General features: G+C 40.4%; 1 protein-coding gene and 1 long non-coding RNA gene across 2 annotated transcripts in view; both read right to left on the reverse strand.

Moving 5' to 3' along the window:
* Positions 1 to 22,518, reverse strand: part of ctdp1 (CTD (carboxy-terminal domain, RNA polymerase II, polypeptide A) phosphatase, subunit 1) — a 66,219-nt gene extending 43,701 nt beyond the window's left edge. The window contains exons 1-11 of the mRNA XM_034599330.1: positions 21,925 to 22,518; positions 20,240 to 20,323; positions 18,761 to 18,854; positions 17,718 to 17,846; positions 16,834 to 16,984; positions 15,596 to 15,686; positions 15,130 to 15,296; positions 9,529 to 10,605; positions 5,334 to 5,475; positions 4,963 to 5,190; positions 2,454 to 2,607 (exon numbers count right to left, since the gene is read on the reverse strand). Of these exons, the coding sequence (XP_034455221.1) occupies positions 2,454 to 2,607; positions 4,963 to 5,190; positions 5,334 to 5,475; positions 9,529 to 10,605; positions 15,130 to 15,296; positions 15,596 to 15,686; positions 16,834 to 16,984; positions 17,718 to 17,846; positions 18,761 to 18,854; positions 20,240 to 20,323; positions 21,925 to 22,226 (2,619 nt within the window). The 5' untranslated portion in view covers positions 22,227 to 22,518. The remainder of the gene's footprint in view (positions 1 to 2,453; positions 2,608 to 4,962; positions 5,191 to 5,333; positions 5,476 to 9,528; positions 10,606 to 15,129; positions 15,297 to 15,595; positions 15,687 to 16,833; positions 16,985 to 17,717; positions 17,847 to 18,760; positions 18,855 to 20,239; positions 20,324 to 21,924) is intronic.
* On the reverse strand, positions 3,155 to 4,480 carry LOC117770198. Its single transcript, XR_004615360.1, has 2 exons — positions 4,009 to 4,480; positions 3,155 to 3,695 (listed from the first exon to the last, which is right to left on the reverse strand). It is a non-coding gene; the product is annotated as an uncharacterized LOC117770198 (long non-coding RNA).
* Positions 22,519 to 23,691: the final 1,173 nt, after the last annotated feature.

Raw genomic sequence — 23,691 nt, forward strand, 5'->3', positions numbered from 1 at the left:
TAGCGCCAAATCATAACATACTTTATCTCAAGGCACTTTACACATACATCTTTGGATAATAAGCCACGCTATATGGCAAATTATTCAAATTCATAATTACCATTACCCAACAAGTGACCTTATAGTTTGTCACATGTCGTGTCCCATGTGAACATGCCACAATCGTTTTCTTTAGAATAATCACCTGCCGAGAGGCTCTTGGCAGATCTCGAGATCCACTTTGCACATTTTCCCCCTGCTGAAGCATTAGCAGAATTCAGCCTCCACTAAAGAGCATTATCCAAGCAGGAGGTGCAGAGCTCTCAGACATTAGTAATCACTTCACCAGCCTTACAATAATTGCACAATATATAGAATGTAACACGTAGGCTGACATGATAGCTATCTAAGGTTTGCTCAAGATCCGAATAGATGAAAATGTGTGGAACACTACGTCAAAGTACGTGTTGCTATGATGTTTTCAAAGCTGTCTATTGATTCACTTTACGTAGTGATCAAAATAAGCCAAAAGCTGTCTACAATGGCTGCATAATGAAGTGGATCTAAATGCTATTTAGATTTAGAACAATCAACCATCTCATTCATACGTGACAAGGAGGTGTGATCCAGTCTATCAGACCAACTTTTCCAGAAGTTTTACCAACAAATAGCAAGACTAGACATATAAATCTGCACACAGGCACAGAAAGCTATCCATTCATTGTCTCTATGTTATTAGAGTCAGGGGGTTTAGCTGGAGCAAATCAGTGTTGACATTGGGTGAGAGGCGGGGTATACACACTTGATAGGTTGACAGCAAATCGCAGGGTTACACACAGTGAAAAACAACCATTCACCCAAATTCACACCTACAGTCAATCAAAAGTCTTCAAATAGCCTAACCCAAATCTGCATGCTGAAGTCCCCGCAGAAAACCCACACAGACACAGGGAAAACATGCAAAGTCCACACAGGCTGTGAACCCTCTTGCTGTGAAGCGACATTGCTAACCACTGCGCAACCATGCCGCCCACTAGGGGGCAGTCAACCTGAAATGTCACTACTAAATACAACCTGAGGCTGCGAAAACCTCACATGAAAATCCTATATTATATTGATTATAGGTCCTGTTCTTTTTCCTTTATCCATCCATCCCTGTGATGTCAAATATCACTGTAATGCAGATGATACACAATTGTATAATTCTGATTCACCATAGAAGTGTTGCTCTTTTTAAACTCTGGTCTACATATTGTTAACATTTTTAATGAGGTTACAAAAAACTAAATTGACTATTTGACCGCTGAGCAATGTTGAAATGATGACACATTCATGTATTAAACTTTGCATAGTTTGCAGCAGCTATGTACGGATCAACCTAAAAACGGTCCTAAAAAAAATGCAAATTGGCAAATACGAAAAAAGAAATTGCATTACCCAACTGCTCGTGACCGCGCCCTGGCTACATGCACCTGGTTTTAAAAGTAGTTCAATAGTATTAAGTCTTAACTTAGCACCTTCCTACATCAGAAACTCTAAGAAATCTAATGAAACTGCTTTCTGTCTTATGGCACTAAACTGTTCAATACTCTCTCCGTAATCTCAGATCAGCAAACTCCCTTCTTAAGAAATTTAAGATATATTCTTGAATCATGCTTTTAAATTGGAGTTATCAAAATTGGTTCTTACTTTTTAACTTTTGGCAATACTTTGGTTAAATCTTTTTGGGTCTAATATATTTTTATTACGCGTTTTATTTTTGTTGTTGCTGTATTATTGTTACGGTTTATTTGTTTAGAGTTTTGAAAAAAGCTTTGGGCTGCATATTTGCATGAAAGCTGCGATACAAAGAGTTATTATTATTGAACGGTTTACCCTCTATTGGTTTGCTAGTCAATGACTTTCAGTTTGGAGTGAGTACAGAAGTGCTGAGTCTTTGAATAAATACTTAATTACAGCTCCATCTGCACCGCAAAAGGTGACAGACCTCAAAGCTCTTATTAGATCAAATGAGCAACAGGAAAGAAGGAGTGAAAGAGAAGTCAAAACAACAAAGACTCCATTATGCAAGAGCATCAAATGACAAAAGTTAACACAGAAAGTCTTCTGAAACCGAAGTTGGTTCTGGTACCATCAACAAAGCTTGCATGATTAAGGGAAGCAGCACGGTTTGGCAATAATATTAGAGGTGGATATTAGAGACATCTCCTACTGTGAGGTTCATTGAAGACTGCTGAGAAAAGAGTTTTTGAATTGCTGTATATTCAGTTTTTGTCTGTATTTAAAATTGTTACAGTCCATCGAATAAATTACAACAAGCAAACTCACTAAAACTGCTCTACATGGAAAAGTCTTGGTCACATGAGGTATTTTCCTGCCTATTGGGACATTCCTATTCTTACTCTTGTAAGCCTTCTTTCTTTGGATCTCAAATTAATAGGATGAGCCAAAGAAGAGTTTTTCTCACATCTTACCTCTTTGTCCATGCTCTCTAGATCCTCCTTGCAAAGTGTGTATAGAGGCATAGTTTCTGACATGCTTGGCTGTCGTTTTCTACGAGACGGCCCAGGCTGCTCGTCGTCGTGGCTGGGCCCCGCTGCGTCATCCTGCTGATCCTTTGAAGATCCCCTGGGGTGAAATAACACAAAAAACAAGAACACTGATGAAGTAGTTTATTGTTTTGTTTCACAACAGACAAAATCTTCACAAATGTTTAGTCACCAAGGGTATATCAAATTGACATGGAATAGTGATGAAATTTGAAGACAAAACGTCAACACATATACATACACAACCACAAAGAAAAGACTAATATATATATATATATATATATAAATGCTGAAATGCACGTATAAAAAGTGTTTATATCTATACTACCAGAAAACTAATATATCCCTCAAGTAGATCATTATCAGATAATTATTTGATATGTAATAATTAAAGGTTATTTTTATTATAGAGTATGAATGTTAACTCTATTGCAAATAAAAACATGAACTTGCTAGATAGCTAGTTCAATAGAAAGTTGGGGACAACTATTTTATCCATCCATCTATACTATCAGTATATTTAGTAATTGTATGGAGGCCAATGTTTGCCACCTAATCAACCATATCAATTAACAAATCATTTTCACACATTAGAAATAAGGGATGATTACTGCTTTTATTATTTCATCTCCTGGTTTGCTTGTCCTGCTTTGAAATGTATTCTTGTTTTGAAGCACTCTTCACAGGAATCATAAGGGAAACACATTCATTTGCAAACACTGTAAATAATCAGCACATTTTTCACAACAATTTGCAGACGTAGCGTGCATGGTGAAGGACTGAATGCTGACCGAGGGACCAATGACGGGAATTGCAAAGACTTTCTCCTTATTAAAAAAAACCCCATTAGATGCAAATCTTATGCAAGTGGGAAGAGGATGTTCCTATACTTTGCCTTGTGCTTAATTGAACAGACCTTCTTTGATGATTTAATTAAAATTAAAGTTTATGCATCTCCCTAAACCTCCACATTGCCTCCAAGCCATTAATAAAGTGGGCCGATTTCATGCTTGTGATTATAAATTACAGCGTATCATCACAGATATAATAAATTCAAAACATTAGAATCTGGCGTGACTGTCCAGTCAAGAGATGTTAAGTTTATGTAGTGAAAAACAGTCAGGCCACAGCCTCTCCGCTGCAGAGTACACTCTTCATTGGCATTTACTATCTACAATGAATGATGGAGTGGAAGATCACAAAACTGACACCTATTCTTTAATCTGGCATTTCATTCTTGTCTTGAAATATTTATATAACTGGATGAATATGAAAACATTGATAAGTAATATACATCGTTACCACCCTAAGTAGTGCAAGGTAGCCTGGATTTTATTGTGCTGTTTTAAAGACCCAATGTGCAGATTAAAAGATGTGCCACACAAATTCAGAGGCTCGTTTGGGAGCTACAAACTACACACTGTCTGGCTTCCCCTGCCACCAAACAATCCATACAGTTAAAGGTTTGTTGGGGGTGCACAAAAAAGGGCCCACAGGTTTGTTGGGCACTTTATTGTGCCTCAGTTCACAGCTGAAGAGGCTGCATGTCTCCACTGGGTGCAATTCATACAGTACAGTAGCACAACATTAACAGCTGTCTACGTTTACAGAGAAGGGAGGATAGAAATGAGGCCCAGAGGACAAATCCATACATATAAGATCTGTTATGTGCAAATCTGCAGTAAATATTACTAACAGAATAGACATCAGAAGCATAACCTTCACTTTTATACATTGTTACTATAACATTACCCCCAAGGGTCACAATGTCCAGAGAGAGATGAGAGAGAGGGAGTTGATGGAAAGGTTTCACTCTGGGTTTTCACTGTTATAAAGCTACTTCACTTCTTAAAGGGGTAAATCACCATGGTAACTTGTGCTGAGTTGCTAACCTTCTCCAGAGCAGGTTGAGTTAGAGGTTATAGCTATTGACGAATCAGATCATCAATAGGAAAGCCGGAGTCAGATTCCTCTGATCTGGATCAGAGGAATCGTTTTCCTGTTGCAGTCTTTCAATGTGACCATATAGCAGAGATATTATTGCTTAATTTTAATTCAACAAAGATTCTTTGATTTGATAAAGGAATTTAAGGATTTGATGTATTTTATCAGAATATTTATCAACACATTGTTCAATATTACACATGATTATAAGTTAACATTAATTATTTGTCCATCATCAGACGATAAAGCAAAAATACTCCCTCAGAAATATTTTTATTTAAAGTCCTCCTACAGATGTACTGTAAATAATTACATGTATTTAATCAAGTTTATTATTGTCTCTTCTAGCTATCATATTTTTTAGGTTCCACTTTATTTACCATTTACTTGGGTCAGCTGCATTCAGACTGTTAGAGGCCTATCTCTGTTTGATACACTTTCATTCACTGCTTGCTCATATTGCACAAATGTGATTCATTTCTTGCAGTACCTGAGACAAGACTGTTGGTGATCAGAGAGCAACATTGACCCTGGAGCCTGGAGGTAGGGTTGCGGCTGTGACACCTGAGGGCCCCTGCGGATCAGCTTCCCCGTGACGGGATCGTAGATCCGAACCTCGAGCTCTGGAGGTGGAGGTCTGTGGTGGATGGGAGCTGGCTGGAAAAGAGGCCTCTGCAGGGGGCCCTGATTGTCAGGAAAGGCTGCTGGACTGTTGCTCCTTTCACACAAAAGAGATCAGAGTGTAAGGATCATCTTCAAGTGGGATTTTGATAAATGGACTTAATATGTCATCAATAACAGTTAACGTCTATTAGGTTTGGGGAGGCTTGTAAGACCATGGCTCATTAGACAGCTCTTTACCTTGGCATCTTGGAGTAGTCTTCCTTTAGTGGGTACAGCTGCTCCTCCACCCTCTCCCAGCGCTCCAGACAGCTCCACAGCCAGTCGGGATTGACAACATAGAGGTGGTTGCAGCCCTGTGCCCGACGAACCTTCTCTGTGCCTGGGTGACAGGAGTCAACATGGGAAAACGTTTTGACCATACAATCAAAAAGCTTTTACAAACTACACTCCCACTGGGACTGCTGAATAATTCGGATCAATGTATAGACTTTCTATCCTGGAAGCGAAAGGGGAAAATAATTGCCTGGTCAATATTATTAGAAAAGATAACAAGGACGATTTGTCTTTTGGAGCGAATGTTCTTTCACTTTTCTGCCAACTCAAAAGTTGACTAAGGAATCCAAGAGGCGCTGTTTTGTTTGAGTGATTTCAAAAGAGGGGCGTGTTTCTGCCTGAATAACACAAATTGATGTTTGACACAAAGACTCCAAATTGAATCTTTGGGTGTAGAGGCTCATTAACCCCGGGTCATTTTAGCCATGCATGGCTAACAATCAAAGGCTTGTTCAGACATTGACTCTCACTGTTCAGGCACATTTTCAGTTCAGCTGGTGTACAGTATGCACAGCGCCTGCTTAGTACTTCACTGTTAGTCATAAACTGGAAAACTGGACAAAGCGATGTCCACTCTAGCATTTTAATTATTTTTCTTCACCTAAGGCAGCAAAACTACCATATGCATAATGATAAACTGATTTCATTATTCCATTATAATTGAACTATGTTGCTCAAGAAAACAACATAATATAATTCAGTCATTCTAGCAGCTCTGTGAGGCTGTACTTCAGGCACGGTCGTGCTATGAGCTAAATACTAATTCTCCCTGCGACAATGCTAACCTGCTGACGTTTAGAAGGTACAACAATTGCAATGTTCAACATGTAACTTAAGCAAGTTAGCATACTAGCATTTTCTAATTGGCAGGAAACAAAAGGTGCTGCTGAGAATGTCAGAAGTATTGCAGCTGTTTGGCAAAATCTTACTAGTCCTTCAACCATGTGAGTTTGGTCCAATCACTTTTTTTCCCGTGTTTCATTCTATGACCAAACTTATGGGTTTGTTTCATATTTGACTGCAACAGTTATTATTCATATTTCAGATAGGCACAAAGTGGTAGACTGCCCAACACTGCCATCTGTACACGACTAGTGTGACTAAAAGCATGATTATTGTTTGTGTTTGTTTTTTAAAGATCAGTTTTGCAGTAAGACCTGCATCCAGTTTTAGTCAATCTGTACTTGGTTGTCCCAAAAACACGAAACACACAAAAACTTCTAGCAACTAGCGATATGACTTCAAATCAATATCACGATTATTTCTAACTTTAACCTTGATTATGATTAATGAACAATTATTTTATGCCCCTTCCCACCCTCTGGATCGTGATCTGTCTTGTCTTGTTTTTCAATGTGTTGAATTACCTGTCTTATAACTTTAGAGTGAATCAAACAGACACAAAGTAAACTTCAGTACAGTTCAGATCCTAATAAAGTGATTAGTGTTGATGTTTATTGTAAAGGTGTAGCAGGTGAGCACAGGTCAGCGGGGGAGTGAGGAGGGAGAACATGCAGCAGGGTTATACTACATCATGGGCCACCGTTGGAATGAATGAGGCGGAAAGCCCACAGTTTGTGAATGCACACACTGGGGAAAGTATTAAATTAATAACCAACATTAGCAAAATCAAGTTGCTTAGAGCTTATAAATGTCGGTTTCGATACATTTTCAGTTAATTTCCGAGCCCTATTAGCAACTGTCTTGAAATAGTCCATTGTTAAAACTTCATATTAATGCTGTCAGGGTTGCCAGCAGAACCTCACATGTACAGCTATGTCTTGCTTTAAAAGTCATCAAGTATTAGATGTGTGAAGCAGGTGAAGGAGGTAAATCAAGCCCCAGGGAACAGCACTGGAGCCTAGCACTTACTGAGTGTCAGAAATCTACAAAATTAGTCAATTACTAGACTTTGTTCAATTTGGTCGAATACATTTTGGAACGTCTAGAAGAGCTGTGTGATTATTTATTTAGTCAGGGGAATGACAGAGGAGCCATCATAAAATATGATGTCCAGTTCTCCTTAAAAGAACCATGGGTTTAATGCATTCCAGATATAGAGGTGCTGGTTGTTAAAAGCTTAGAGTAATAAATTGCCTTTGAGCCTGTAGGGACCCTCACAAATTATATATCATTCAAGGTCAGGTCACGTTGATTGGTTTACTTGATTTATTTGATGCTGTATGTGCCTGCAATTGGGGGAACACATTGGACCCTTTGATCTGATTCGGACACAAAAAACACAATGCCTGTCGGGTTCAGGTCAGGTTTGGTTAATTTTCTCTTAGGCTCTGTTGGTTTCTGACAAGACTTCACACCTAGCTGAACTCTATGATGAATATTGGTCATTTCTGCTTGTCTGGCAACAAAAGAGTTTTTCTGTTGCTATTTCCCATCTAAATGACTGACTGCTCCTTGTGCCATGATTCCATCTATGGCTGATTTTTCTCTCCTGATGCACAAGGTGAGTGATGGTCAAGTGCTGTTCAACGGGGGCTGGTTCCCAGGGCAATGATGCCACTTTGTGTGTTTGTTTTCAGAAGCTGAACAGGATTGGTAGCAACACAGTCGTGAATCCACTGCTTTTCAGATAGAACAGCAATTTCTGTGTTAGGAGCTGCTTTAACATGTTCAGTGTTTTAAAGAAGAGTTGTATGTTTTATTGTCTATGTGTTGTGGACAGAAAATGCATGCAGACGTTGGGAGACATTTCTGAAGATGAAAGCAAATGGTGATGACAGTTAACTAAGGCTAAGGGTGCTGAGTAAAAAGGTGACCCATGATGGAATGGCTTCATCAAAGCAGTACATTAGCTTAAGCTTCAAAATTACATAGGTGTACGGGCAAGTTCTTTTACCATTTGAGGCTTAAATGCATATAAACATAACCTGAAGCATTCATACGGTTCTCTAATGTCAGATGAAGTGATCTTTGTTACTGAAATTAATAACTAATTACAGAGAAGGAGCTGTCACAAGGAACTATTCGAAAATCAGTCTTATTTAAAATATGAATCAATTTTTAGCCACTGGATCGCAGAGGTCCAGATCCACAGCTAGCTGGTTGTTGACTCACACACAATTTAAGTTATAATCCTAAAGATTTAAATGAAATAGACAACTATGATTCTGTTTTAGATTGGCAGCTTTTCTTCAATAGTCATTCATTGTATACACTGAGGCTACAATTATATTTAATATTCAAATAATTAGCTTTTTTTTCTCGTCTTGCGTTCTTGCTTTGTCAGACCAAAAGTCCAAAATGTATCAAGTGCAGCCAATTGAGAAGCTGAAAATTGTAGCTGATAATAATTCTATTAATAACCTAATCAACTAAATGACTTCCAGCTCTAGCATTCACATTCAGTGATTACCTCTTTCCACATTATATTTCATTGGTAGCGGCAGAGTCCGCACAAGGAATTGACAGAAAATGGCATGCATGTCCTACAGCAAAAAGATTGTCTCAATATAATATCAATGTCGGTGTAAAATGTTCATTTTGTTTATACTATTGCACATTCATGTAACTCTACACCTTCCTTCCTCATTTCATGACTAGAACCTATGAATATTCTAATATGGCCCGGCCCCTTCTCCCCATCTTCCCACCCTCACAGCTCACCCCTACTGTTGAGGAGCCTTTTCCAGCTACTGACCTCCAACCATTGACTGCTTATTTTTGCTAAAACCATGTCTTTTATCATGTGAAAAAGGGACCAGGTGGACAAGTCAACATGTTTAAAAACTTAAATTTTCACCCGTGGGCTTTAAATTAGTAGAAGTGCAAACATGAGATACATTAATTGGGATGACAGTGTGCTCAATCTCAATTATCTGTCTGCTCAGACAAAAGTCACAGGCACACAAGTCTGCCAATAATTAAGTCAAACTAAAGAATTTAATTCTATCCTCATTAGCAAACCATGACAAATGTTTTCCAGCAAGCTGCTCCTAAAAGAATACCTTGACTATATTCAGCAGTTGGAAAAGAATAGAAAAGCCACTGCAGGTAATTCTGTTGTGTTTAGACTTGTTATATTAACTATAACTACTTTGAGAACAATACCTTGGAAGTTTTAGAAAGCATTTGTACATACCAGCTCTTGCTGCAATGAGATGTGTTGTCCGATTGGGATCTTCGGAGTTGAGAGCCAGATTCTTGCCAATTTTGGCCCCCAGTGCCTTGGCATGGTAAAACTCACGAGTCCTCTCCATGGGGTAGTTGGTCGGGTACAGACCACTGAACACTATCATCGTTCCCTCCAGTGTTTTTCCTTTCAGCTCTGGGACAATCTTGCGGATGTCCGGGGTTTCCGGGGCGTCCTTCCTCAGGAACGCCTCGTAGCGGCCATAGTACTCAGCATGAACCCTTTCTAGCACTTCCTCCAGGTAGATCAGGTGATCATCCTGGTCAATATCTGCTTCTTCTTCCTCCTCGTCTTCCATACTCTGGTCTAGCAGTTCCTCCCCCATGGTGACCCCAGATTGTTCACTATTCTGGGACTCTGTTTCTGGCTCTGTCCTGTCTGAGCAGCCATTTCCGAGCTCTGGGTCTGGAAGAAGAACTCCTGAAGGTTCTGCTACATCTGAACTGTTGTCTATTTCTCCCTGACCTTTACTCTCTACCTTGGCCCCTTCCCCATCACTGGGCTCTTGCGTAACACCTTCCGGTTCTGGTTTCTTTTTTGTTTGGCAAGACTTCCCTTCACTATCACCATCAGATGAGGGAGGTTTGTCTGTAATAGAGTCATTGTCACTGTCACTTGACAGGTCAAAGTCCAAGTTGTTGGAGTCGTGGCTGGGTGCTGATGAGTTTGCACCTTCCTGTGCCTCTTGCGTCCCCTTGCTGTCATCTTCCTTTACATTTGTTCTATCTGTTTCCTGAGCTTCTTTCGACCCTGCCTCAGGCAGCGCCTCAGGCACTGACTCAGTCACTGACTCAGTCACTGACTCAGTCACTGACTCTTTACTTTGTCCTGACACATCCTCCACACCCCCTGTGGGGTGAGTCGGTGCATTTGTTGGTACTCCCTGAGAAGACTGAGATGCTGTGGGCTCATCCTTTCCAGACGGATTCTGGTCCTTTGACCTTTTCCTGATGCCATTATTATGCTCTTCTGTTCCAATCGTCCCTGCTGATTCTGTGCTCTCCGCTGGCCGACTTGAGGGACCTCCTGCAGTTACAAGACATGAAAGTGAATCAGAATCGTGTCATCTCTGGTATGGAAACAGTTTTTAAGATAAACTAAAGATTAAAGGACTCTGGTCAATCAGACAAACCAGATCAAACTACAGCAACCAGTGCATGTTTATCGTCCATATACTGTTTTGCATTATACTATAACATTATTTTGAAAATTCTTGTAACAGAGGCTTACACATTTCAGCTGGTAGGCTGCCACAGACCAGTTAGATAACTAACGCTTATTTGACATTCTTAGTGACTGTATCTGACATTATGAGAAAGGAAACATAAAATCTCACACAATCTAAAAAATGTGAAGAATAACAGAATTATGTCCCTCATGTATTTCATTGCGGTCCTTTTTGAAAAGACGCATGCTTTAAGATGAAGATTTTGCTATGAAGCATTGTGTCTGTAAAGTTCATTTATGTGATAGCTGGCTTACTTTCTTAACGTTAGCTTGACATTTACAGTTGCAAAAACGTTCAACTTCAGAAAGAAAGGGACCTTATCACACGTTTGATGCAGGTTATTTTTAAATGTTTTGTACTCTGCTATGTTTTAAAGGCATTACTTAAAACTGGCAATGATGGTTTCAAGTAATGCGCCGAGAGAAAAGCATGAGCATTCGGTCTATGATAACCTTCCTAACATATGACATTAGTACATTCTACCCAAAGGATAACCCTGAGTTTAGCTCCAGAAGCTGCTCTGGGGTCCAATTTTCCTTTGAGGCTAAGCTGATTCCTCTGGGTTCACAGAGTCACTCCAGTGCAAGTGCCTCTGTTTGAGCGTGAAAGAAAATTATCAAGCAATAACCTATCAACATTGCAGAAGGGTTACCCAAACCGTAGTGTTGATGTTGAGACAGGCAAACCTGAATAATGGACAATTAAGAATTTAGAGTCAAAGTAACATTTTTCGTTGAGCTGGGAGTTTACTGTAAACACTGCACTTCCATCACTAACGAGATGATTGCTTAGGAAAACCTCGGGGCTGCATGGACTGGAGAGAGAGAGAGAGAGAGAGAGAGAGAGGGTGGCTAAATAATTTGAGGAGGCAGGGCACGCTAGAGCAGGCATGGGCCAGTGAACGCCAGAACACCAATGCAGCAAATTAGACTGTGGGCAAAACTTATTGTTTTCATTATTGCATCTCAAGATGAAGAATGGCTGACAATCTAAAATGTATTAATAGGTAGTGTGAAGGGTCGAGGAAATTAATAGTTTTTTAGATGACTGCATCGATGCAGAGACAGAGCATCATCGATACATGTTTTATTCTACATTACTTTTTTTAGCGATGTGCCAGCGCTGCATAACTATAACCACCGCTGCTTCAGGATCAGGACAAACGCATATTAAAGGTTCGGTCGTCTTTTATCGTGTCAGAGTCTCCTGTCCTCCCTCCACTCTCCCACTGACCTGCGCTAACTTTACACTTTAACAATAAACAATTTAATATTATTTTTTACTTCATTGTTGCAGAAGAAGCGACGCCCTGCTAATCCAGCAACACAAATATGAAAGATCAGCTCTGAGTGTGAGCAAGGAGGAGCAGAATCTCTTGTTGAACAGCGGAGTAATTAGCCTTGATGCTACCAAAAATAAACAATGTATGGAAATAAAATTCTTTGATGCATCGATAATCATTTTATAATCGAATCGTAGCCCTCTGTATCACAATCGAATCTAATCGTGAGGTGCCCAGAGATTCCAACCCCTAGTAGTGTGTGTGATATAATATTTCACATCACAACATGATTTCGACGGTGTTAGGTAAGGATGATCAGAAGTCAAATATGACCTTTCCGTAATCAGTAGTATATTAACTGACACACACTAACACATCCTTGTATTTCTTTCTGCATCTGAAATCGGTATTGCATCTGTATTGGCATAATGCATTCCCTATCAATTATGGTTTCAATGAGGGATTTCTCAAGTGTCTTTTAACACTCAAGGTCAATGTGTGCCCCTCGCAGCACTCATTCCCAGTGCTGAGTTTTAACCCCAACCTAACCCTAATTCTAACCATAAAAGTAAGTCTGAAGCTTCAAAGAGCCCATTGAAAGTGGATCAGAAAGGGACGACTGGCAAAATGTCCTCACTTTCCCAAAATGTCATGACTCCGTAATAGTCTACATTTAAAATGTTCCTCACAAAGATAAATGGTACAAATACACCCACACACATTTGAATAATATTCGAGAAAAATTGCCAAGTATATCAAAGAAGGGTTCAAAATCATGAAAAACTAATTGGCAGTATTCTGCTGCTCTCCCCGCCCAGTCACAGGACAGGTTCCCGCCTCTGTCAAGTTCTCTATTATGGCTGAGCTGGTCCATCGATGATGACTGACAGCCAACGTTGTGATGGATGGAGTTAAAGAACCTCCTGCTGTGTTGTGCATGTGTAAAAGACAAACTCTGGTTAAATTCCAGAGCCAATTTTTAACGTTTTTCCCGGCTGTCATGTCTTAAAACGACTTTACACACTCGACCTTTAAAGCTGCACTAATCAATACTTTTGACAGGGATCGCTTGCAATAATCAACGCACACAGAATTACCATTCATCTCTGCAGTTTTATTACCTCTACAAATTTATACACCACGTGTTATGGTTATGAGTTAGTCACTTTTGGAGATAAGTGCATACTGAACACTCATCATCTCATAATATTTTCATTATTTCCAGATGTATATTTATGTTTTATTTTCGTCATATTTAAAGCTCCAGGTGCTATAGATAAACCAACTTCATTTTACAATGTATTTGTCTAAAAAAATGCAAAAGTAAATAGTAGTAATAAAAAATTCACCAGCTGCCACCAAGAGCTTTGTTGATTTAATAAAGCCCTTTATGTAAATTAGGGTACGTTTGTCATCCGATTGAGATTTATAGAACATGTGTAGATAAATAAGTATTTGACTTGCAAAGCAGCAATGCCTGGGGGAAAATGCCTTATGAAGAGTTTATATTTTTATTGGTATAAATCTGCTTTGTGCCTGAGTCTGACATGCAGCATTCAAATCAGTTAAGCTCTGTGTCTCTGGCTTATGATTTGTGATTATACATATAGGGCTTCACACATACTTCAACCACAGGCGAAGTTTGTGTTTTACCCTTTGAATTTATCAACAGTGTAAGAGCCATTGCCGAGCCTGGCAGCTGTTGTAACATGGAGTTATCAGCAAATTAATGTGACAACCTGAGAGAGTGGGTGTAAATGAGGAGGGGGTTTCTACAACAGCCCCAGAGGAGATACACTGGCCTGCTCCAAGCAGCATGTTTCCTGCTTTGATAAGGAAGTGAGTAACACTGTTGTTCAGAGGATTCCTTTTGTGAGAGACCTTCGCGGCGCAGAAGGAGGTACAGAGGTGAAAGTATTGGAACCTCTTAAGATGTTCCATATTTGTCCTGTGACACGTGCCTTTGATTCACGATGATGCATTTTGTTCACAGAGGTGTGGATGCTCGTTATGTGTATTTAGGGGACTGAATGGACATGGATGCAGTGCTGATGACTAGCTTGCCTGGGTGATTTTTCTAGGTAATAAATGATATGACAAAGGAAGCTTAGAGAGGCCCAGTTCAGACCTGGTATTAACATGCGTCCTGAGAAGTCTGATCACGAGTGGACAGCGCTAGGTTCACACCTGCTTCTTGCATCGGTCTCCTGTGACACTCACTCTGTCTTACTTGCAAATAATCATGTATGTTATCCGTGTTCCTCAAGACTGAATAATGTTGTTTTTTACCAAGCCCGAGTGTACAGATTTGGGGGTTTGCCCAGACAACCTCAGAATGTGATCCAAGTGATCAGATCTCAGGACGCATGTGGGTGCGTTTAGACCTGCACTTACACCCAGGCCACACTGGCCTCGGTCAGCGGTGTGTGTGCGTTGTGGAACACTGACTTTTCATTTAAGCGCCCATTTGATCAGGTTAGAGCGACCACACTACCTGCGTGAGACACATCTGAGACAGGCAGGCAAAGCAAACAGCCCATTCCAAACAGGCAGAGTGAGAACCGGTAGTGCACTTATTACACATAAATAGTGTTACATATGATATATATTATGTATAAGCAAACGAGCAGAAGAAATCTTAGCTGCAGTGTCATCCATACGGTATATGTTCAAGAATGATTTTTTTTAAATGAGGCAGAATTGGTCCAGGTTTACGCTACTGCAGTTCATCTGATGTCAGAGCTGGTTGTCAGTAAGATGCAGAACCGTCAGCTCTGTGGCTCAATTTCAAAGTACATGATGTACTAAGAAAAGTTACGTTTTAATGCTATGATCTTTTAAGAGCAGCTTAATATCAGTGCCTTCACTGGACTGACTTGCTTGTTAATTTTACAGGGGAACGTGCATGGTACTGGAAACAAATCCGTGGACAGCACATCGTTTGCTGCACATTTGACCCTCTGCATTGCATAAACTGTTATAAGCTTACAGGGTTTTTCTACAAATGCATGTAGCTGTCAAAGATGTGCGAGTCCGTTACCTTTCCTGGCCATCTGAGATTCCCGTGATCCGGGGGGAGCATTGATATCCCCTGTGCCTTGGAAGTAGATGTATTTCTTCACAGTGATGAGGTTTGGTGCGAACTTCCACACGTCCTCTCGGTCATCGATTATGCTCACCATCGAATCCCCACATGGGAAAAGGTTCCTGTCAGGAATGAAATGCACAAGGCAGGCGCTGGCTGAAAGTGCTGAGCTTTTTGACAGTTTTCCAAACTCAGACAAACCATTATTTATCTCTCTTTGGCTGTAGTGTTGTTTTAGTGGCAGCGCTGTTATGAATGAAAGAGGCACTGCAAATTTTCCATCAATCTTCCAGGTTTTGTTTTTACGTGTAGGCAAAACAAAGTCAAATCATGTCTAGAGAGTAGACAGATGCAGGGTCACTGCATTCTAAACTACAAGCGATTGATCTAGCTGTCATGTTTAGCAGCAGACAATTCTCACCTAAGATTCCCCGTCTTGGAGAAGGGGTCGATGCATTCGTCTCTAGAAAGGATCCGATGAGAGAAAAAATTCTTTTTAGGGTCCAGAAAGCCTAAAAAAAAGGAAAAATAAAGAATAAATATATGAAGAATACTAAATATGCATATTTGAATGTCAGTTCAGCTGCAGTCCAAGATTTGTAATTTACATGCATTGAAAACATACATGAATATTACGTATATTTCTCCCTGTATAAATGAAACTGTCACACCTGCATTTAAAATAGATTTGCATATTATTTTTCCCACTAAAACTGTTCTTCTTGGAAGTTATGTTACAGTTCTTGATTGTAAAGTGGAATCTTGATCACAATGATGCCGACTCAATAAATTACGAGTTGGTTCAACACGATCCTGAATCGGATCCACAAGAATCCCGAAACCAAGCCAATGTATTTTTATGTTAATATATTTTCTCAAAAATGTTCTCCTAGAAAGCCTTTCAAATCTTGATTCAATGAGCCGCTCAGGACACACTAAGTCTGTCTGAAAAGAAATACACAGTCTCTGATTAAACCTTGAATGGAAATAGAAATCTACCACGGCTCAACAGGGCGGTCTGAGCGAGAATTCTATAACCAATAGAAAAGCTGTCGTTTGCTGGAGTGCTGGTCTGAAACATACCGACCTCTCTGCATCAGGGCTCGTAGTAAAATCCAATTCAAAATGCATTAAACATTCATCAAATATAGTAGAGGCAGAATAGCTCTGGACAGGTGCAGCCTCGATTATATACAGTATGATGAAATATTGCAGCCTGAATACCAAAAAGAGAGGATATTTACACACTTCAGCATAATTCAGCCTTCAATCACAAATTGAATTTTCAATTAGGAGGAGACCAACACCCATCAGCTCGCAGCTACATGCTACTGAAACTAAATACATACTGATAATGCAAAAAATAGGAATTTAGGAGGTGAACAGATAAAAACAATAATTAAAAAAAAGGAACATGCTTGGTAAGCATTTTAATATTTAGCACCGCTGTGGCTTGTAACTGAATCACAGAGGAGAAGCATCAACTGTAATGAGCAGACACTTCCCTCTAGAGGACACAAATAGTCAGTACAAGTAGAAGTTTAAAGTCACAACCTAAATCTTTACTTCCTCCCACATTTTGACACAAATAAATCTCTGTGGATCAATGTATCAGTGGAGGGAAATGTGAAATAAAGTGAAAAGCAATGAGACCATTACCTGCAATGGTGTGTGCATAAAGGCGGCTCCCGAATGTGAAGACGTGCAACTCGTAGAGTTTGGCAATTTTCGCCAGGAACTCGATGCAGTGCGGGCGTAGTCGTGTGTGGAGCATGGGCTCTCCTCGCCCAAGCTGGAAGTGGTAGATGCCCTGAAGAAAATAACAAACCTTAACTAGGCCCCATTCGAGCACAGAGACACAGATTTAAAAACTTGACTTTTTTCTTAAATAGAGATTCAGAAAAACAACTTCAGGTAAACACTGGTGAAAGGTTGAGGAAAATAAAAAAAAATGTGCACAAGAAAACATGTGAGTTGAGACTCTGCAGTTGCAGTAAAAAACAGTTTGATCCCACTCAGGAGAATCACTCTGAATCCACCCACATCACACGTGACATAAGCATGCAATCTGGGAAACACCATAACAAGCACAGAACAGACTAATTAAAAAGCCTCAGGATAAAACACTGACATTACAGCAGAATGAAGGAGAGACTAGCTGTGACTCAATTCAGGGGCTGCATCCTTCTGAGGTTGCATTTGAAGACTGAATACATCAAAGGCCCATGAAGCCTCTGTCGTGGGACGGCTATACTGCGTTCTCCGAGGGATGCAGCCCCTGAATTAAGACACAGCTTTTGTAAGAATAATTAATGCATTCTTCCTCTTACAGATACAAAGTCACCATTGATAGCCAAGTAAAGATACCTTACTCATTTCAATACACTCCAGGTTTGTTACACACTTAATGGTAAAACAAACAATGAAATATAGTTTCGGGTAAAGCAGAAAGAAACTGAAAGTGGCAGAATATAAAGATCAACAAGGGTGACCTCTCGACCACAGCCATGAGATTATAGGATGTTGATAAGAGGATTCAATACCTTATTGGACAATTGCTGGCAGTGCTGTTCAGTGGTGTGGATCAGGGTCTGGTCCAGATCCACCATCAGAACCAGCTTTTTGCTCCGGTGGAGCCTCTGCTGGTCTTCTCTGCCCAGCTGCTCTGCTTGCTGGTGCAGTGAATGAGGACAATGTACAGAATATTAGAAAATCACACCTCTATGTTTTCACGGCCTCTGTATTGTTTTTGCAACTAATAGCATTTTTAAGTTGTCCTGGGTTGCACGCTACGGCACATGATTGCCTTTATATGGATGAATAAAGTTGCATTGAACTGAAAGTTGAACTTTCTTTTGGTAGACAGATTTGTCTCTCTCACCCTAGTTGACAGTTAAGGAGACTATTCTAGGAGCACATCAGTATCTGGGCAGACTGGCCTTGAATTTAAACAAAAAAATAAAAGACCTATCATCCACACTGACCTTGGATATAATAAAATATTCAGCATTCATTAGTTAGCTCTGTGCTTAAGTGCTCAAAATACTTTCAAAGATATATTTAGTATTTATTTTTCACCTGCGACTTTGAAACTTGAACTTTCTGTGGCAAATAACAGTCATACTTTAGATACCTCAAAATGTATATATATCCAACATTCATATTGCACGTCTCTTTTTTCTAGATACTTTTACACTGTCCCCTCTTGTTATATGTATGCTTAAGCACAAACACCACAGCAAATTCCTAGTAAATCTACTTGGCAATAAATCCTGATTATTAAAAGTCAATTCATTTTGAAGACACGAGATAAAAGGCACAATCCAGGTCTGTATGCAAGATATTGCATAGGGTGGGAGCAGTGTGCTGCCAATGCGCACACACACACACACACACACACACACACACACACACACACACACACACACACACACACACACACACACACACACACACACACACACACACACACACACACACACACACACACACACACACACACACACACAACAACAACAACAATGGAAAGAGTCTGAAGTTCAGCTTGTCTGCTCTCCGTCTTCCAGGTATAACCATCATGACTCACCTCTGCACTGACCATCAGCTCGGGGACACTGTGCACCATGGAGACTGTTGCTGTGGAGATGGGAGTTTGTTGGTTCCCATTCGTGCCCTGCAGCCTGAAAGAGAAGAAAAGAAAGAAAAGAAGAAGTGTGGGAGTTGTGCATTTTATGGTTTGTGCGTCTCTCAGGTCCTTGAACATATTGCAGCAGAGAAGAAAAGCAGCGTTCATAAACAAGTAATGTTTTTGAATTAGTCAGACTTTGCTCTGGCAAGCGTTTTCCTGAAGACCAGCATTCAGCTACTTGAAACTCACACTGTTTGTCAATCGATAAATACAATAATCAACAGGTAGAGTAAACGACTTGTAAAATAAATCCATTTTGTTTAATATTTCAGTTTTAAGAGGATTCCACATCCACATCAAACTATGTGCATGCAATTTAAATTCTGAGGTTTTTAAGAGACAAATTATGTTTCAAGCAACAATACCTGAAGTTCTGTTGCTTTAAATCAATGACGTTTACTACATTTATCATGGCAGGTTTTCTTAACACCGGCTGTATATTTGACCTCTTTATCAAATTTTCAACCAGGGTGTGTTCAAAGTGTGAACACTTCATTCATGACCTCAGTTGCACTCAGCTCTCTCTATATGATCTCTGGTGCCACCTGATGGAAATAAATAGAATCTAGAAACAGAATCTACCACACACATTTTACAGTTTGTCAGTTTAGCAACCACATTTTTCTCCTTCGTCTCACTGAATGATACTGGAAGTTGCCAGGTGACCTGATGATATCATTAGCCTCTTAAATTCTTTTAGTATAGGGATGTTTTGTGATCAGATCAGTGCAAAGTAAAAGGGCAATGTGTGAGAAAAAAGACGTTTTTAGACATGAACTCTGGAGAATATCCGCACAATGGGGTCCAGACCTTCTCTGGAGTTTGTCTTTCACACATGAACAATGCAGAAGTAGATTCTCCACTCAGAAGCACAACAACCACACAGAAATCTCCAGAGCATTCAGGTGAGGTGAGGTGCAGCAGGCAGAGGCAGGACATTAAGTATCAATCTCTCTTGACATCTTAGCCTGCATCTTCTACATGCATGCCACAGATTTTTTTATCCTAAGATATTTGTAGTCTTTTTAATTTGTTTTGCATCTATTGAGTATTAGAAACATCATCAACACCCCTATTTGATCGTGGTGAATCCTCTGGAGTATCTCCTGCTGCATTCTCAAGTAAGCTCACTCTGATATTTTACAGGAGTGTTTACTGGGGGCTGGCAGGAGACACTCCAGAGAAAGTCTGCAGCCTCTCACTTTCTTGCATACAGCCCCTCCTGAGAGTGTCAGGAGATTATCCAGAGTTCAGTGCATGTCTGAATGTGGCTAATGTGTCAAACACTCACTTCCCTCGACTGCAAAGGACAAAAACTTTTTTTGTTTCCATATAAAAGTATAAGAAAAGTGTCTGTGTGTGTGTGTATTTCCTTACTGTGTCAGGTCCTGGCCACATTCGGCACATAAACCCTTCATCACTATCGGGTGGCTGCATACTTCTATTCTGACAATGACACCCCTGAAAGAAAAGAAACATGAGTGAAAACATTGACTGTTGTTACATTAATAGTGGATTATCTCCAGCTTTTGACACAATTCACGACATGTTTAATGTAACGTTTGCTTTGTGGCATCAAAGGTATGAGTGTAAATGTAGTTTATTGAATGTTACATCATATAAACGTGAGTGTTTACACTAATATGCTAGTGAGTAGCTTTGGTTAACTGGCAAGCAGTAGAATTATTTGTCAAATAATAGATTAATCAATCGAAAAAAACGTTAAAACACCATAAATGTGCTTGTCTAAGCTTCTCCACTGTGAACCGAACATGTAACCTTAGAATATGAAATTAAGATGAGCTTTCGGTTTAATTACTATTTGACCATTTACAGACTATACAACTATCTAGCAATAGATCTATTGATCGCTAATGAATATAATCGTTAGTTAGTTCGAGATCTACTTATAACTTCAGAGAACCAGTTCAGTCAACTAAACATTTGTGATTAAATCACTGAACAACAGAACGCACACAGTTGCTTTGTTACTAGAACAAAAATGTTGCCACTACCGATGCAAACTAACTATATAGCATTGGAAGACATGCATCAGGGAATCAATTCATTGTAATTGAATCCCTGATGCAAACTCCCCCCCCCCCCATCTCCTCATGTTGTTGCAGCCAAAGAGGATTTATTTTTGCAACCACTTTTGACACATGGTCCAACTTGACTTTATTACAGACTGCGGGCAGTTTCTGTGTCACAACATGCAGCAGGGATTTTCAAAGGCAGAAGAAGGATTTCTCAAGGAGCCCCGGAAGGCAACACGAGCCATACACATAACAGGTGGGACAGTAAATAAATGGTGGCTGCAGATGTTCGCTCATATCAGAGGTGTGGAAACATCATTTCTATTGTTTTAGGATTCTCCACAAAACTAGATGGACTTTTGTTCGGGCAAAATGCAACAAGACACGTAAATACGATATTTTGCTGGAGGATCAATTTGCTCATATGCTGCTGCATTAATATTAAAGATATATATATATATATATGTCGTTATTATGAGAAAAAGCGAACATCATATCATATATAAATGAGCAGCCTCCTCCAGTCGTCCACCTGTCAACACAGTTAGTGCACAGATCGTGCACGCGAGGGACGGCTGCGTCAAGACAAACAAAACGAGACAGAAGTGCACGTGGTTGGGCTCTTCAAAATAAAAGCCTGCAACGGTTTATCCGTTAGACTTATTCCAAATACATCAGAGCCACAGGTCATTACGCGATTATTATAATTCTGCTAACGACTCGCTGGGTTTCCACTGTGACTGCAACAACTGAAAAGCCCAGAACCACATGCTTCACAAGACCACGGTTTCATTGTGAAAGCCCACGTCGCTGGTGAGCTTGTTTACTTGTGACACACTTGACGCTACGAGCAAACGCTGCGTGTGTTGAGAGGAGCTAGCAAACATGCTAACGTTAACATAGCACGGTGTTAGCGTGCTAGCTAGCTAACCGCGGGTGAGGAGAGTAGCGATAACAAACACACGTTGTTCCAAGTGAGGGGGGCAGGTCGGCTAGCGTGTGGCTGGAGCCAGCGGAGGGACTCACCCGGGGGGGATGACTTGCCCAAGTTGACAGCACAGCTCCCTCACTACTCCGGCGCGGTCCGATTTCACCTTCTTCTCCGGCAGCCTGGCAGCCTCCGTCGCCCTCTCCGGGGCTATGGGGGCGCACAGAGCCAGCACGGAGTCCACGTTGATGAGAGTCCCGGGTTTGACCTTCCACTCCAGCAGCCGCAGCGGGAGAGCCGCGCTCGACCAGCAGATGTCCGCCACCTGCACCACGGGGCCCTCCGCCACCGCACTGTCGCCGCCGCCGCCGCCGCCAGAACCTGCAGGAGGGTCCTCCATCTGCCCCGACCTCTCCAGCGACAACAATCCCTGTAGTTTGTTTCCCGCGACCACTTAAAACGTATCCGCTAGATGCCCCGGTCCTCCGAGAATCATTAAAATGCGCAGAGTAGCATTCACGCTAAGAGTTAAAACAAGTGCTTCCACGCAGCAGCTCCCACTCTCGGCTTCGTTCGCTCTTCCCGCCCGTAAACATGAAAGCGCAACACTGCAGCGACACAGGTCACCACAGCTTCCGGTCCAGCGTGCAACAAGCTGGAGCGTCAAACCCCTGCGCTTCCGCCTGCATGTCAAAACAGAGTCTTCTTTTTCAAAATAATAATAATACATTTTGAAAGGGTTTGAGAGTTGCACTTTTTTTTAAAGGGATAGTTCACCGAAAAATAAAAATTCCCCTCATTATCTACTCACCACTATGCCGATGGAGGGGTGGGTGAAGTGTTTGAGTCCACAAAACAGCGGTAAACAGCGCTGCAGTCAAATCCAATACAATTGAAGAAAAATGGTGACCGATTCTTCAAACGTATGAAAACAGAAAAAAAAGATAACGTGCCTGACAGCACAAAAGGATTAAAGTAAAAAACAAACACTTACACTGCATGATATCCCATTATTACTAAATTGATTATTGTGAGTCCTTGTTTTTATATGTTATATGTTTTACATAATTACATCTATAGATTATTATCATTATTATTATTTCCATTGTAACAACCAGTCTGATCGAGCTTAAATATGATGGTTATACAACCGTTAGTCTCTATCTTTCTTCCTGTTCTCTTCCTCTCAAAAGGGAGTTTATTCTCTCCACAGTCGACTAAGTGTTTGTGGGAGCTGTTGTGTTTCTCTATAATTTTGTAAGGTCTAGACTCCAGACCTTAATATGTAAAGTGCCTTGAGATCATGTATGTTGGGAGTTTGCGCTGTGCAAATAAATTGAATTGATTTATGGAAACCATCTGCATATCCGATAGTTTCTTTGCATGTCTCCGATTGGATTGTATAACCTTTATTTTGAAGTTTTACCCCACGTTTCCGCTTTGTTGTGCATTGCTGATCTGCTGTGGTTGGACAGGGCCTTTAACGGTCTGCACTGACAGCACTTGACCAACAGGCACATGTTAAACATGCTTTTAGATTTGTAACACCACGTCACATTGTGGACATTACATAACAACACAAATCCCTACGAAATATGACTGTCGAAACATCAAGCTGTACTTTACTTGTTTACTTGTTTTTTTCCACATGGTACAACTTTCCACAAGGGCTGGATCCCAGAGACTTTCAGTGAACTGACGGTACCAGTGTAGCAAGTTTACCTTTATTGAATCTCGAGGTCAGTTATTTATTTTTATCCTACATGATTGGATACTATCAATAATAAATACATTTTATGTATTGAAGTTACGGTGCTACTGGGGGTACGGTATATTGAATAACAACTAAATAAATTCATAGTAAG

The sequence above is a fragment of the Hippoglossus hippoglossus genome, chromosome 11 (genome assembly GCF_009819705.1).
Source record: "Hippoglossus hippoglossus isolate fHipHip1 chromosome 11, fHipHip1.pri, whole genome shotgun sequence".
In the NCBI taxonomy this organism is placed as follows: Eukaryota; Metazoa; Chordata; class Actinopteri; order Pleuronectiformes; family Pleuronectidae; genus Hippoglossus; species Hippoglossus hippoglossus.